Here is a 15,192-nt window from a genome sequence, read left to right on the forward strand (position 1 = left end):
CATCAAATTTATGTTTAGGTGCCGTTTAAGGAAAAAAGAATCAATTCAGCGGTCAGAGTCAATTAAGGGAAATAGTTAATTAGCAGCAAAAACGGGTCACTAATCAAGAAAAGAGTTAGAATGAAAACATGCAGCCACAGTAGCTCTCCAGGACTGGAGTTGGAGTCCCCTACGTTAAGGTGTCCTGTTTGTGCTTGGACTGTGTTGTGGGCTCGTGGGAATGGGGAAGACGCTCTCCACGAGTGAAGAAACAAACCATAAAAGCACTCGTGTTTTATAAGTGTGCCTGCCTGTGTAGAGGTGGGTGGCTGGCAGGCTCCCTAGTGGTTCGGTCGCAGTCTCTAAATCTTGCCGAAATCCAGATGGAACTTCTCTTTAGTCTCACTGCTTAGTCTTAAAACATTCTGAGCCTGCACCTCCTTGCTAGGACGTTCCTACAAAGACAACACCAAAAACACTGCAAGTTAACAATGAACATGTCTTTAATTTTATCATTGAAAAGATTGCACTTGTAGACAGCCCACCTACACACTCTTCAGACACCTCCAGTATATCAGAGCCGGCATGAGGAAATTCACACCTGAGTCACAACGTATTTACATCCCCTGACGGGGTCTCCGTCACATTAAATTACACCACGGGTTAAAAACAAACCACATTGTACACAATTAGTAAAACCGGCTTACATGTTTGTTTTTCCTTTATTTTCTTTTAACAATTGGAAATACTAGGCAGTCAATAAGATAACAATGTAATATGCAAAGAGTGCAGGTAAATCTGCAAACACAAAAATGACAAAACATTAAATATATACAGTTATGCAGTATATATATATTTTATATATAGAGAGATTTGTATTTAAAATTAATAAAATAAACATGCTTCTCAGAAGCTCTTCATTGCTCTATTGTGCAAAGCACAGATAATGTCCTAGACATTGTATGATACAATAATAATAATAACAATAACAAAAATAATAATAATGAAAATTGTAGCATTTATAATAACAAGAAAGGGCATTAAGGGTATACACTATACCCAACCAAAGACAATCAGACAGACACATCAATTTCATTGGTGATCAGAGCTGATGGAGAGCAGGGTGTACTGTAGTTCCCGTTACACTAGGCCATAAATGTGTACAGCCAGTTGAAAGAACCTTTTGCTTTAGCTTCGTCTCTTTGTAAAGTATACTCCATGTACCTTTAATCTATCTCCTTGCTTATCTGAGGTATTTTTCTACATTAGATCTCTATTTCATGTTCATAAAGTCGGATCTGTAACACTAGAGATTAGAAGTCTGCTATGCACTGATGAGGAGCTATAGAACACGTGCATTGTCCTGCCTGAAGATGCCATGTCTACAGCCATGTGGTTAGTTGAGGTGTAAACGTTTAAAGCAGAATAACATCACTCGTGATTGGAATCAAGAAAAAAAAATTAAAAACAAAAGGAACAATTTATGCACAACAAGGTTATGTTCAGCAGCACGGAGTGGGAGAAGCTCCTCTCTTGAGATGGCCCCAAGGTCTCTTGCACACTTCAGACAATTTTTAGATGAATCTGCAAGCGGCCTGGCTGAAGATGACATTCCTGTAGTCTTGAGTTATTTCTTTATTAATTTATTTTCTTGTCATTTTCCCCTCCACAGGCAGCTCACACTGAAGCACATTGTCTAAAGTAGTTATCTCTGCTGGGAAAACAGCCAAAGGGATCACCTCTAGATTTTGGTTTCTGGTCCTTCTGTAGTTATTGGCTGAAAGGAATTCCTGATCCGGGCAGCTTCTGCGGCACACAGATATCCAAAGGCTTTGTTGTACCATTCAGATGTCCGCCCTCTGAAACAAGGCCAAGAGACACATTTCAGTCCTCTCTAGTGTCACATTGCAAGCACAAGGCTGCGTCATTCCTGAAATGCTCATGCACTTGACTTATGAAAGAAGCCAGATTCGCAACAAACGCATGCCGATCGTGTCAAATACCATGACGTGACAGGGATACTTTACACACTTTTCCTGGATAGTCATTTAAGCAGAGAGTGTCCTCGACTTTACTGGCAGTGATCTCTAAGATTTACAGTATGAGAGAGAGAAGGATACCGTCAATGGCTACTCTGTTCAATTCAATTTCTGTTTTGAGCAGGCTCACGGCTTTACATGCTGGGATTTTTGAGTCAATGAGGAATTGTGTGTGCAGTGGTACAGTATTTAATTGAGCTTCAAGGATCAGCTTGATATTGTTCAAATCAGTGTTATTTTTTTACCATCATGGGGTGCACTAATTTGCCACAGGATGTTGTGCTCTAAAGCAATGCATTTAAAAAAAAAAAAATTCAATAAACACAGCTGTACCAATGCACACATAAAAGCATTATGTTTTGTTTTGTGTCCAGTATGCCTTCTGTGTTTCTGAGCTATGCTTTATGACCAAGAAATAATACATTTAATCGAAGATTCTTAGCACTATTTTTCCTGAGGTAAGCATATGCTGTGTTTGCTTGCCTGTTTCACGTGGATGATGTTTTTATGTGAATAAAGATGTAGAACGGCAGAAAACCGGGCACGAGTGCCAAGATACTTATTGTGACTAAAAAAGTTTGAAAAACCATCTACCCAGGATGTTAAAATAAAATCGAAGCAAGTCTTTGTAGTTTCTTATGGTAGTTGAGATAATTTGAGATTATCTTGCTAGTTGATTTATTAAATGTATTTATCAAAACCAAAACAGTTTAAATCTGTCATATGCTACCAATTTTCCTCTTCACAAGCACAAATGACACACTTGGAGTTATAAAACCATGTGACAAATTGCAGTAAAGAGTGTATGCATTTCACAGTATGGTAAGCGTTTAAATGTAAAGTGTATGCATTTTAATAAACAGTGTAAGTTTTAGTATACAATATATATGTTTAACTGTAAAATGTGTGCATTTCAAAGTGTATTCACTTTAATACACTGTGTATGTGCTTCAGGATATAGTGTGTGCATTTCAATATAGTGTTTATCCATTTCAACATACTGTACAGTGTAAGCGTTTCTGTGTAGGGTGCGCTTCAATATATAGTCTATGAATTTTAGAATAGAGTATATTCATCTCAATGTACATTCAATCAACCACTTTCTAACCTTCTTTGTCTTGAACCGGGTTGCGGGAGGCGCCAAGGTCTATCCCAGCTAGTGTAGGACGCAAAGGCAGAAATAAACCCTAGACCGAGTGCCAGTCCATCGTAGGGTGAACACACATGAGGGCCAATGTAATGTTGCCAATCCACCTAACCTGCATGTCTTTGGACTCTGGGAGGAAACCCGGAGCACCCAGAGGAAACTCACAGGTACACAGGGAGAACATGCAAACTCCACACAGGGAGGACCCAGGATGTGAACCTTGGTCTCCTTAGTGCGAGGCAGCAACTCTGCCACTACACTACTGTGATGCCATTTCAATATACAATAAATGCATTTCAATATGCAGTGCACGTGTTTCACTTTAGAGTTTGCTCTTCTCTCTAAACAGACAATACATGAGTTTCATTGGACAGTGTAAAGTTTTGAGTACATAGTGTTTGTGCTTCAGCAGTACAGGGTGGGCTCATCTCAGTACACAGTGCATGTGTTTCAGGATGCGGAGTATACATTTCACTAAGAACTGTGTTCATCTCTATGTGTAGGGGGTATCTGGTTCAGTACAGAGTCCATGGATTGTCAGAATGACTTGGGTCCTAAATGATGCCTCATACACACTTAAACTCAGGATGTTACCTTAAACGCAATTGTTATTAGCTAAGCATGAAATTCATCTAGCACCAAACACGAAAACATATCATATCAAATAACTAATTTTCCTTTGGTGTGATTTAATGGAAATTATTTTGTTAGGCAATTAAGATTGAAATCTCATAGTTAATTCAGAATTGGCCTCACATGTATCTGAATGTGCCCTGTGGTGCCTTGTGATTAAAAATCGTGAGACGCGCTCTAGCCCCTTGTGACCTTGGAAAGGATTAAACGGGTACGACAACTAATGGAGTAATGAGTTAGAATTTCTTTTTTTTTTTTTACTGTTTCTCAGTGTGTTTTGCAATGTACGTTGTGAAAGATTCCGAACAACTATTTTGTACAAAAGCAACAAAATAACTGTCGTAAACAATGCTTTAACATATTAAATTTGATTTGTTAAGACCGGGGTGGGCGTGTCGATCCTGGAGGGTCACAGTGGCTGCAGGTTTTCGTTCCAACCCAACTGCTTAATTAGAAACAAATCCTTGCCAATCTCAGACCTTATTTAACTTTATGGCTTGCTAGTCCGCAATGTAAGGTTCTTATATCGTAGATTTTTTCCTTTCCAAGGAAGACATCCAAATGATTTGAAGCCTAAAACGTTTGATTTTCAGTCTGTGTTTATTAAATCAAACAGTGCATGATGAACACACAGAGATGTAAATGGAAACAAGTCAGATGGAGAACTGCTGACTGCTTTGTCATTTACATCTTATTGCTAATGAGGAGCTATTAAAACAGTGAAAGCAGCGGTTTAAGATTGAAATAAACAATTAACGGTGGGGAACCTTAACAAACAAGACCACTAAAATGAAGCATCAAAATGTCACTTAAGCAATAAATGGTTCATCAGCACTAATGGACTTCTCATTAAGAAACTGGGCTGGAACAAAAACCTGCAGCCACTGCGGCTCTCCAGGACCAACACTGCCCACCCTGGGGGTTTTTAAGGTTGTGTACTTTTTGGATTTCATATTATTTTCCATTTATTTTAGTTGTTTTTTTTCTGTCATCTTTAAAATATAACTCCATTAAGATAGTTGAAGCTCTAGCTTTTTAAAATTAAAATGAGATGAACGACATTAAAACCCTAACACTTATAGAAAAGCATCCTAAAAATGGGGGCTTTGTGGTGTTCAAGGTTGCTATTTTATTTTTACGTAGCCTCACCTCAGGTCTATAGAGGCTGCTGTATCAATCTATACGTTCTCGTTTACTTATAATGATTATTGTGCATGGCTGTGAGTTTGTTGCACTGTTCTACAACACAATGAACAATGCAATAGCAGAACAAGGCATGTGTCAGTCTGTGTGAAGGACTATCACTTCAGTGGTGGCATTTTGATCTGTCATGGTGTGACTTGTATTTTTAATTTTTTAGCAGCTGTTCCTATTGGCCTTTAAAAATAGCCAGGGTATATATCATTTAGGGGGCTTAGGAGGCCGAGTAACACATAGTAAATAGTTACATTTTTTTACATTTAGACACCTTTTCAACAATGTAAAAAAACAAATACCTTATGGGTGCTGCCATTTTGTGGGTTTTGTTAATATGGTAGCAGAGCAGTTGGTTGGTATGGTGAACTGGAATTGTGCCTAGTCTGACATCAAAAGTATAAAAGTTATTGTTGTAGATTTTAGTTTGTGGATACTCACTATCAACACTTAGCTCTAGTTTAGAACTAGATTTTCTAGATTTTCCTGGATTTTCTAACTATAATTCCCTTTGTTTTTGACTGTAGCTTATATTTTTTGTTTCAGCTTTGGTTACATGAACCTCTTCTGGCTTCCGATCCTCTTGCTCTCTTATCTCTACTACGATTCTGGTTTCATGTCCTTGGTTTTGTTGGTAAAACTTTTTTTTTTACTTTCTGTTAATGACCTTGGCTAATTTTATGACTTTGTTCCATCGCCTGGCTCTAATTAAAATTCTAAACCGATGTCACCCAGAACTCAATTGTTTTTGGAATGCTGTGATTTTCTAAGTGAATTTAGCTGAGTTATAACAAACCTGGAGCTTATGATATCACTCCATCTCAACTGCAATGGAATGGCTATCAGCATATGCAGAATTAACAGAGCGAACACTCATGCATTGTACTCTGTGCACGTGGCCATAAATGTCAATGTAAGAAAGTAAAAAAAATCATCTGTTAGGAGTAATTATAGGCACAGTGAAAATTCCATGTTTGCAATACCAGGCTATTCAAAATGAAAGAGCATATTTCAAAAATTTATTTCAAACAAACAGTATAAGACAGAAACACATTCCGCACATCATTGGATAGAGGAAAGTTCAAAGTTTAAAAGCCTGCCTAAACGTACCAGTGAATGTCACCGAGAGCTGTTTCTCATTTATAGTAAAATGGCAACAACATCACAAGATCCGGCGTAACCTGAACGAAACCATTCCAGGATGAAGGATTGGAAGAGGTGGACAACAAGATCTTGCTCATCGTCTATGGCCTCCCTCCCAGGTCTCCTGACCTTACCCCCTGCGATTTTTATCTATGGGGGTACATTAAACAAAGAGTGTTTGTTCCACCTCTGCCCGCTAATCGTCAAGGTTTGCAACATCGAATTGAGGAAGCTGTGAATTCAGTAACTAGGGACCAGTTGACTCATGTGTGCCAAGAAACGGTCTAACGTTTTGATGTTTGTCTCGTAACACATGGTGCTCATGTTCAGTGCATGCAACCTCAAGGACTATAGGGCCAAACTTTGAACTTTCATCTATCCAGTGATGTGCGCAATGTGTTTCTGTTTCATACAGTTTGTTTAAAATATTTTTTTGAAATCTGCTCTTTCATTTTGAATAGGCATGTATAAGTTTAATATTGTTTCAAAAGTGTGACATTACATTACTTTTGAATTGGGTTATTATTCATCACTTATTGTTAATGCTGGATGTTACAAAATATTTTTCAAAAAAATCAACTTCATACAAAGATAAGAAGTTTTGCCTCTTGCTTACATGACAAAATGATTTGTCTAAATGTGGTGTCAGCAGAAACTGAGGCATGGACAACAGATACGTGACTTATGAAGATAAATAAAGGAGGGTTTGTGGAATGACAACTTGACTTCTGCCATTATCCTAACTTCTTAAGTTATTTATTATTTTCATTCCATGCATGTTCTTTTATATTTATTTATTTTTGTGTCAGATCATTTTTGGTTGAGTTAATTTAGCTCTCAGTAAAATTAGCCTTGACATCACCCGTGGGGTGCTGCAGTGAATGAAGCTGTACAATAATACACTTATTATTTTGTTGTGTCTTGTACACACCTGTATTTTTTATTTGAAACATTTTGAACTTTTGAAAATATTTTGAAGTAACAGCAGAACACAAAATATAACCCTTTTAAAACAGTAAAAGCAATCCCTATTTTAATCTACTGCTTTGGACATGCAAGATGATTTTAGTAAGTTTTATCTCTTTGTGTTTTCAAAACTGCCTTAACTCTTTAATAAAGAGCAGAATTGTGCATTGTGATCCGAGTTTTGTCATTGTAATGTATGGGGAATTGAAAAAGTAAATGGGAAGGCGGTTATTGTGTGTAAAAGAAATGAAAATTCTGAAATGTGACCCGACATTTGCGTGATAGACATATGCGCGCCGACAAAATAACGCCGATTAAAACGCGCCGTCAGAATTGCGCCGTCAGAAACGCACCGACAAAATCGCGAAAGTTTCATTAAATGTGAATTACTAGTTTAAAGCATATATAATAATGTTTATTTTAGAAGTCAATATTGTGAGGCGCAGCATGCCATCAGCATGGCACGCAGATAGTCCTTAAGATCACACCCTGCATATGTAGGAAGAATTGCAGCAAGGGCATCCCACTCTCTTGGCCTCTATCGCGATTTTGTCGTGGCGATTTTGTCGGCGCACATTTGTCGAAAACCAGTTAGCAGGTTTGTCGGCGCTCATTTGTCTGTCGCGGGTTTGTCGGCGCTCATTTGTCTGTCGCGGTTTTGTCGGTGAACCCCAGTGAAATCATATACTGTATGTCTCATCCGGCATACGCTGCTGGCGTTAACATGTTCTTATAGTGAATGATGCACATTCAGGTATGTCGTGGAAGTCACTGCAGTTTGTTATTGATAAATTGTGCCTCGACTATAAACAGCTAAGCCACTCATTTGTCTGGGCTTTGTGATTTGTGGTAGAAAATGAATGGTTGAGGTTTAAGTTCTCAGAAGAGGTAGTCTGCAGCGGAGTTAACACAAATAAGCAGCATTTTTTTAGATTTCACATTCACTGTTTTCAGTCCTAATGGCAATCTTAACATCCCCCTATGATACTCACTTTAAGTCGACTCGGCACACATGAGACAGCCTGGATTTGCCAGAGCCACAGGGTTCTAATAAATACTGGGAGTCCAGAACAACTGCTCTTACTCCACCAATTGGAGGGGCTTCTTCATGGTCGATGGAAATGGCTACCATGACACAGGTACCCTTTGGCAGATCAGTCTTCCAGGACCTAGAAGTAAAAGGAAAGACTGTAGTAATTCATCTATAAATAAACCGAGGTGAAATTAGCAGCCATTATGACTAATCATGTTCACTCTTGCCATGATATTTTGTCCTAGAGTACCCCAAAAATAAGCCCTAGTCAAGATCATCAGCTGAAAAGTAAGGCGCCTAAGGCCAGGTTTATACTTCACACAATGTGATGTGTGCGCCCGAAACATCCATTAAATTCCGAGGACACCTTGCCACAATATCTCTGAAAAGGATGTTTAATGATTACATCCATCAATTCGGGAATGCGCCCATTCCAGCAGCATCGGCACAAGACAGAAACAAAATCCCTGGATGAGGCATCAGCTCATCGCAAGGTGAACACAAGCACTCACACACACTGGTGTCATTTTAGTGTCACCAAATCCCCAAACCTTCATGTCTTTGGATGGAAACTGTGAGCCTACTGTGGAAACCCACCAGGAAAACATGCAAACTCTAGGCAGGGATCAGAAGGGACGTGACTCCCTACTGCGAGACAGCAGCGCTACCTCTCTGCCACCGTGCCACCCTATATGTGTAACTGTTAACAGTATTCATTATTTGAACAAAGTTAACGATGAAAGTGATATCAAGTATAAATCTAAGAATTCTAAATGTGCAGGGAGCTGGAATATCATAAATGTAATGCGTTCTGTGTGGCGATGCTGCTTGTCACTGCTGTCAGCTCAGGAGGAATCCCTAGAAGCGCATAGCGATTTAACAACTGGGATGACGTTTACAAAGGTCTACTTTAATGACACAGTAAACTACGGGATTAAAGTGGACATTTCGAGTTTAAAGCTGAAATTTCCACTTTAATCACAAACTAGGTATTTTCATTATGTTCTTTATTTTTTTTCTCTGTGGCTCAAATACTCCGCTGTACATTCTGATGGTATGGTAAGGTGCAAAAGAAAGATGGCACAGAAGATGGTATGTGAGACTTTTAAAATGTATCGTGCCATTACTTTGGGGAATATGCCACGCTTGAATATAAAAGCACCACAAATGCACCTGTATGTCGGCATTTTGCTTCACCACTTCGAACCATTCATCAAACATCGAAGCACGCACATCGATCCTGGAGAAGATCCTAAAAGCGGCTGGAGTAGCAAGAAATTCAGGCTGGAATTCAGGGTTTGAATATGGAGAGTTATGACGATATTCCAGAAGAAGATGACATGACTGTATTTGGATAAATGTATATTGTTGTACATGAATAAATACAAGATATCCCCTGAAAATAAGCCCTAGTGCATCTTTTAGGGCAAAAATTAATATAAGACCTGATCTTATTTTTGGGGAAACACGGTAATAAACACAAAAGAAATCAGTCACTAAGCAGGTGGGTGAACAATCAGTGCTGCCAAGACCCCAGAGAAACACCTTTCTGAAATGGATTAAGTGAGTCAAAACACGTGAATAGGGGAACAGAGAAAAGGTGGATCTTCAATTGAGATTTAACTGTTAGGGAATAATGCAGATCATCAGGAAAATGTTTCAACACTCTCCTCATGACTGACCCTGGTGTATCGGTGCTTTGTTTTCCATGTGGCTCCTGCAAGACCCCGGCTTCAGAGTTCTCTCAGAATAATCAGCATACTGAGATGTCTGATTTGAAAGCTTTCTCGAGGAGGTCACAGGTCTAAAATTCAGTCCTTAATTGGATGCCAACATTAATATCATCAGAAAATCTGCTTTCCTTTCCTTGTTAAAATTCAATGATAAACAGAAATTACTGAACTGTGAAGATCTATGCACCAAAACGATGGGTATAAATGAGCTTTACTGTCAAGAACTGAAACTAGATAACCAACCAGTCCTGAGAATGTTACTTTACAATCATCTTTTGTTTTATTTTTGATTCTGTGATTACAATTTGTTGATAAAGCTGTGGCTGTGTGATTTCCTTTTCATAAACTAAACTTATGTGAGACCAAAACGAAACTAAAGAGCATTGTAGAACAAGACAAACTCATATTGTCCACTTATTATCTACTGATCTCTGACCGGAAAATGGTCCCAAGTACAGTTTCCCACTGACTTGACAAGAATAAACCATTTTACTTTTAATAAATAAACCAATTCAAATAGTAGAAATATATCATTGTATATATTATTTGCCTATTTAATTTTCATGAATACAATATTTTAGGCTTTTGATGCTTTTTCAGATCTAAATGTTAAAAAGTAGCACATCTGTAACTGATAGCAAGGCAGTCTCACAACTTCAGGGCAACTAGGCTCAAACCAAGGCATGATCCCTGTGTATGTGAAGCTCACACACATTTTTCTTAAAACCCAACAATGCTTTGACATTCATTTTAATTCAAAATTGCACTGAATTAGTGATTATGGCGTCTCCTGCCTTGCACCCATAGCTACTGAGACATTCCCTGGCTCTCCAAGCCCTTAAAATTGGGATTACATCAGTTCAGAAGATCGATGGATGTATGGGGTCCACGGGTTAGGGGCTACTGCCTGTCATCTTCAGGTCTTTGAAGAGTTTGCGTGTTTTCCCACTTTCTACAGGATGTTTTCTCCAGATTTCCTGTCCCCACACCCCAAAGGCATGCAGATCAGGGTAACTGACTCTTTGTTCCAGTAGGAGTAAGAGCCTTGCCATCTCATCGCATTTGGAAAATTGATCAATTCCTATGTAGGATTCCTTTACTTTAAGTTTATCTTTTCTTTATTTTTGCGTGCTGACTCCAAATTGGTGTAAATAAGTGGACACTGAGATTGATTAGCACTCCATCCTGGCTTGACTCTTTTCTACTACCCATGTAGCACCACATACTGTAAGCCTAAAATGGATAATGCAGCTGCAAGGACAGATATTTGGTATGCTACAACCAAGCAAGCCTGACAGTTGATCCGCAGATTTAAAAAATGGAATCACAAACATATAGACTTTATTTCAGTTATTCCATCTGACCAAAATGGCATTAAGCTGTTCATATTCTGCATCATTTTATATCCTCTCCGTTTGCTAAATTACAAATATCATAAGATTTTTAAAGCTGGTTTTGGTTTCACTCCTTGGCAGGTAATCAAAACATTAGGAAATTCCCCAAAGTTCACTAAATCCACACAAAACATTCTCCATTGACTTAATCCAGCTGAGGGTCACAGTGGGTTACAGCTTAATTCATGCAAGGCACAAACCTAACCTGAACATAATACAGTATTAGGCCATTACTGGGACACCCATACAGGGCCAGTTTAGCTCTGCTAATTAAACTGACACACACTTGTTTGGGATGTGATAGGAAAACAAAGACCCCAAAGTAAAATCCACACAGAAACAGAGAAACTCTGCACAGACGGTGACTAGCAATGCAAGTCACACCTGGCAGTTTTAACCACCGTGCCATCAGGCTGCCCTAAAGCATTACAACTACAAGGCATTCTGCACGGCTGTCAGTAGTACATCATTTGTTTCTTTGTGTTTTTGCTTTAGTTTTGTTTGAAAGCTAGTTATTTGTCAGACATAAAAAGTAAAATGAATATATTTACACTTACCTTAGCACCACAAAGTCCCTGCTGGGTTGAGGTGCCATGCTATTTTGGACATATTGGTAAATTTCAGTCTGCTTATCCAAGGTCTCAATCACCTTCCATTGAAGCAAGTCTTCGTCCCATAAGTGGCGCTCTCGTAAGACCCGGTTAAGGACTACAGATGGCGGTGCCTCCACTTCAACAGAAACTTTCCAGAGCCTCAATGGATTACCATCACCAACCTTGGAAAAAAAACACTGTGGGTTTAGAGATGTCACAATTTGTACAATTTTAAAGTGTGCTCTCGTAATCAGATATATCTTATTGACTGTCTTCATTCTCGCTTTTACACTGAGATGCTCAACATCATTTTTATTTCTCACCTTGGCCAACCACTAATCCATAGCTGGACACAGCAATTTTGAAAATTGACTCATGGGTGAACTATTGTTATCCATTTCATTAAAAAGTATTGTCTACTCTTCCATTTATAGTTGTGGAATGATAATTTCAGTGCTTTGTTACAAATCAAAACAAAAAAATGTTTAAAAAGCAAGCAAGCATTGAGCCAGAAATGAATTCTGATGGAATGAATGCGATGTAAATGAAGGGATTTTTACTTTGGTAGTCTTAACCAAGCCACCACATCTGCAAGTATTTATTGTAAATGTGTTTCTGTAATGAATTGTTACCTCATTATTATTTATCAGTGACATTACTAAACAATACAATTAGAGGAGTGACTGATTGCTATCTGAATATAAAGAAAGTACTTTTCTTGTTACTTTCTCCTTAACAAATAATTGTTACATTTTCCTTGAACGAGAGGTATTGAAACAGATGGAACAATACTCAGTCAGTCAGTCATTATCCAACCCGCAATATCTTAACACAGGGCCAATCCCAGACAGCACAGGGCGCAAGGCAGGAACAAATCCCTGGGCAGGGTGCCAGCCCACCGCAGGGCAGACCCACATACCAAGCACACGCCAGGGACAATTTAGTTAAGCCAATGCACCTAACCTGCATGTCAATGTACTGTGGGAGGAAACCCATGCAGACACGGGGAGAACATGCAAACTCCACGCAAGGGAGGACCCGGGAAGCGAATCCAGGTCTCCTTACTGCGAGGTAGCAGCCACCATGCCGCCCTGGAACAATAATCAGTAGGGGAAAAATAAACTCTCCATGCCTGAATCCTGCCTATTACACCATTGTCTGAAAACACAAAAATAGTACTCTTTTCATAGATTTCGGTTGTTCTAACCAAAAACAACAACGCATGCTCCGTATGCCTTGTAATTGTTTTAAAACAGACAACAAGTCGTCCAGGTTGTTTGGAACAGACAATTACAAGTCCCCAAAAAATTGACATTTTGTACTCACTACAGCAAATGTTTCACCGAATGAAAGTCAATGTGACTCAGCAAAGGCTGAGTCAGCCTACTGGGTAAAGTACCTTTTTATAGGCAATTTCTGTGTTGTTTGTACTAGAACAGGACACCCATGCTTTGTTTTTCTCTCTTGTTTCTTTGAAGACGGCCTGGATAAGGTTTTCCAGATAGCTCTGATACGTTCCTCCTCCTTCTTCTTCCAACTGTTTGCCCAGCTCCTCCATCGTTAATGCATGGATGTCTGCCTCCACATAGGAATTTCGTGACTGAGTCACCATTTCATGAGGAATCTGAAAGAAAAAGTAAAATAAAAAACAAACGTAATGCCATTTTTGTCAGGATTCTTTAGAAGACTGCACTGCAGGACATAATATATCCAGTCCTTATTAGGAATAAACTAAAATGTTCTCACCTCAAAAAGTCTATCACACTCCATGATCATATGAGCCAGTCCCTGTGTTGCTGCCAGGTTTTCATTTAGGTCTTTCTGGTCAGGCTTGCCTGTTGCATATTTTTTCTGCATTACCCTGTTTTGATAAAAACGTCAAACATTCTGTAAAGAGAAGGTTCCTTGGAGGTTGAATTAGCTGCCTTAATAGTGTCTCCCTAATAAGATGGCCATATATTGGTCATTTACACTGCATAGAAGACAGAAAATACAAAACAAAAAACTGATGCATCATGGTAAGGAAACAAGGTTTAAACTAAAGAAAGCCTTGATATTCAAACCCAAGGTTAGCAGCACCACTAATGGTAAATTGTGAATACCACATGCATATATTAACTATGCAGAATAAGAATGCTATTTAATTTATACGGTATACTTGTTGCATTTCATCAATATCTTTCTTTGGTAAATCATTTACATAATTCTAAAAGTAAATCAAATCTTATAAATAAAAGTTAAGTAATATGGATAGAAACAAACCTGTATATGAGACTATATTATATTATATGCAATACACACCACCTTGCCAAAGAATAGGACATTTTAAATATTTATGATTTTGTAGTTAAATATTTACATTTTAAACATTTCATACCAAACTTCAAAGACATCCTACTGACTGACACCAAACTCGATGGGTGTGAGTGAACCCTAGTGATGGACTGGCATCTGACTGAGCTTTGTTTGTTTCTGACCTTCAAGCCAGTGTTGCTGAAAGAGGCTGCAGCTCCCTGAGATCTTGTCACCAGTTTTGTACTCTGCTTGAAGGTAATGAACACTCATTGTACTAGTCGGCTCTCTCAAGCTGACTGGAGTTTGCCTCATAAATCCTGAAATTTGTAATTCTTAAGAGATAACAATGGAGCTGAGTGGGTCAAGAAAAAACATTCATTTGATTTATCCTCGAGCCACACCAACGCAGCTTGTCCTGCTTGTCTCCGTTTCAGTTTGCTGGCTGAAACTGTTCTTCTTGCAGGTTCTGTCTGTACTTAACTGTGCTCACTTTCCTTCTGTTTTGAGAAGTTTGTCAATCCCATAGGAGTGGAGTGACATAACGTGAAACGCAGACTGAATTAGGTTAATTTGTTTCTGTCCTTATTGATGCGTTATCCGATCTCAACCACATCATGACTCTAAGGCATAACTATAATTTGTGATCCATAAATGAGAGCCAGGTAACCCAGAAATGGGATACAACAGGCAAAAAATGAATCTCAAATAGAAGTACAAAGCGGGTAGAAACTAACCTAAAAAGATTTAAGCCTTTATTGCAATATTAACTCATACAATTTGAATAGCAAAGAGAATATTTATAACCTGTCTTTAAAATATTTGCAGGTGTGACTTAAAATACATATAAAAACATACCTTGAGTATGTTACTTTTAAGGACCAATATTCAAATAAATCACTCTTCAAATCGTTCCAAACGTCTACAGACCTTTGGAGGCACTACATACCCTTAAATAACCTGCAGAACAGCAGATTTTGCTATTTTTTTGTGGAGCAGTTGTGAGGCTCTTTGTGCAGGAAAACTATGGATTACTAAACATATAA

At 38.6% G+C, this 15,192-nt stretch overlaps 1 protein-coding gene across 9 annotated transcripts in view; it reads right to left on the reverse strand.

Annotated features, from left to right (window-relative positions):
- Positions 1-672: 672 nt before the first annotated feature.
- The window catches only part of LOC120523992 (stAR-related lipid transfer protein 13-like), a 546,464-nt gene continuing 531,944 nt past the window's right edge, over positions 673-15,192 (reverse strand). For all 9 annotated transcript variants that reach the window (XM_039745760.1, XM_039745759.1, XM_039745763.1 and 6 more), the window contains 5 exons: positions 13,601-13,715; positions 13,254-13,478; positions 11,819-12,036; positions 8,094-8,270; positions 673-1,838 (listed from right to left, as the gene is read on the reverse strand). In XM_039745760.1, coding sequence (XP_039601694.1) covers positions 1,721-1,838; positions 8,094-8,270; positions 11,819-12,036; positions 13,254-13,478; positions 13,601-13,715 — 853 coding nt within the window. In that variant the 3' untranslated portion in view covers positions 673-1,720. The remainder of the gene's footprint in view (positions 1,839-8,093; positions 8,271-11,818; positions 12,037-13,253; positions 13,479-13,600; positions 13,716-15,192) is intronic.

The sequence above is a fragment of the Polypterus senegalus genome, chromosome 2 (genome assembly GCF_016835505.1).
Source record: "Polypterus senegalus isolate Bchr_013 chromosome 2, ASM1683550v1, whole genome shotgun sequence".
NCBI lineage: Eukaryota > Metazoa > Chordata > Cladistia > Polypteriformes > Polypteridae > Polypterus > Polypterus senegalus.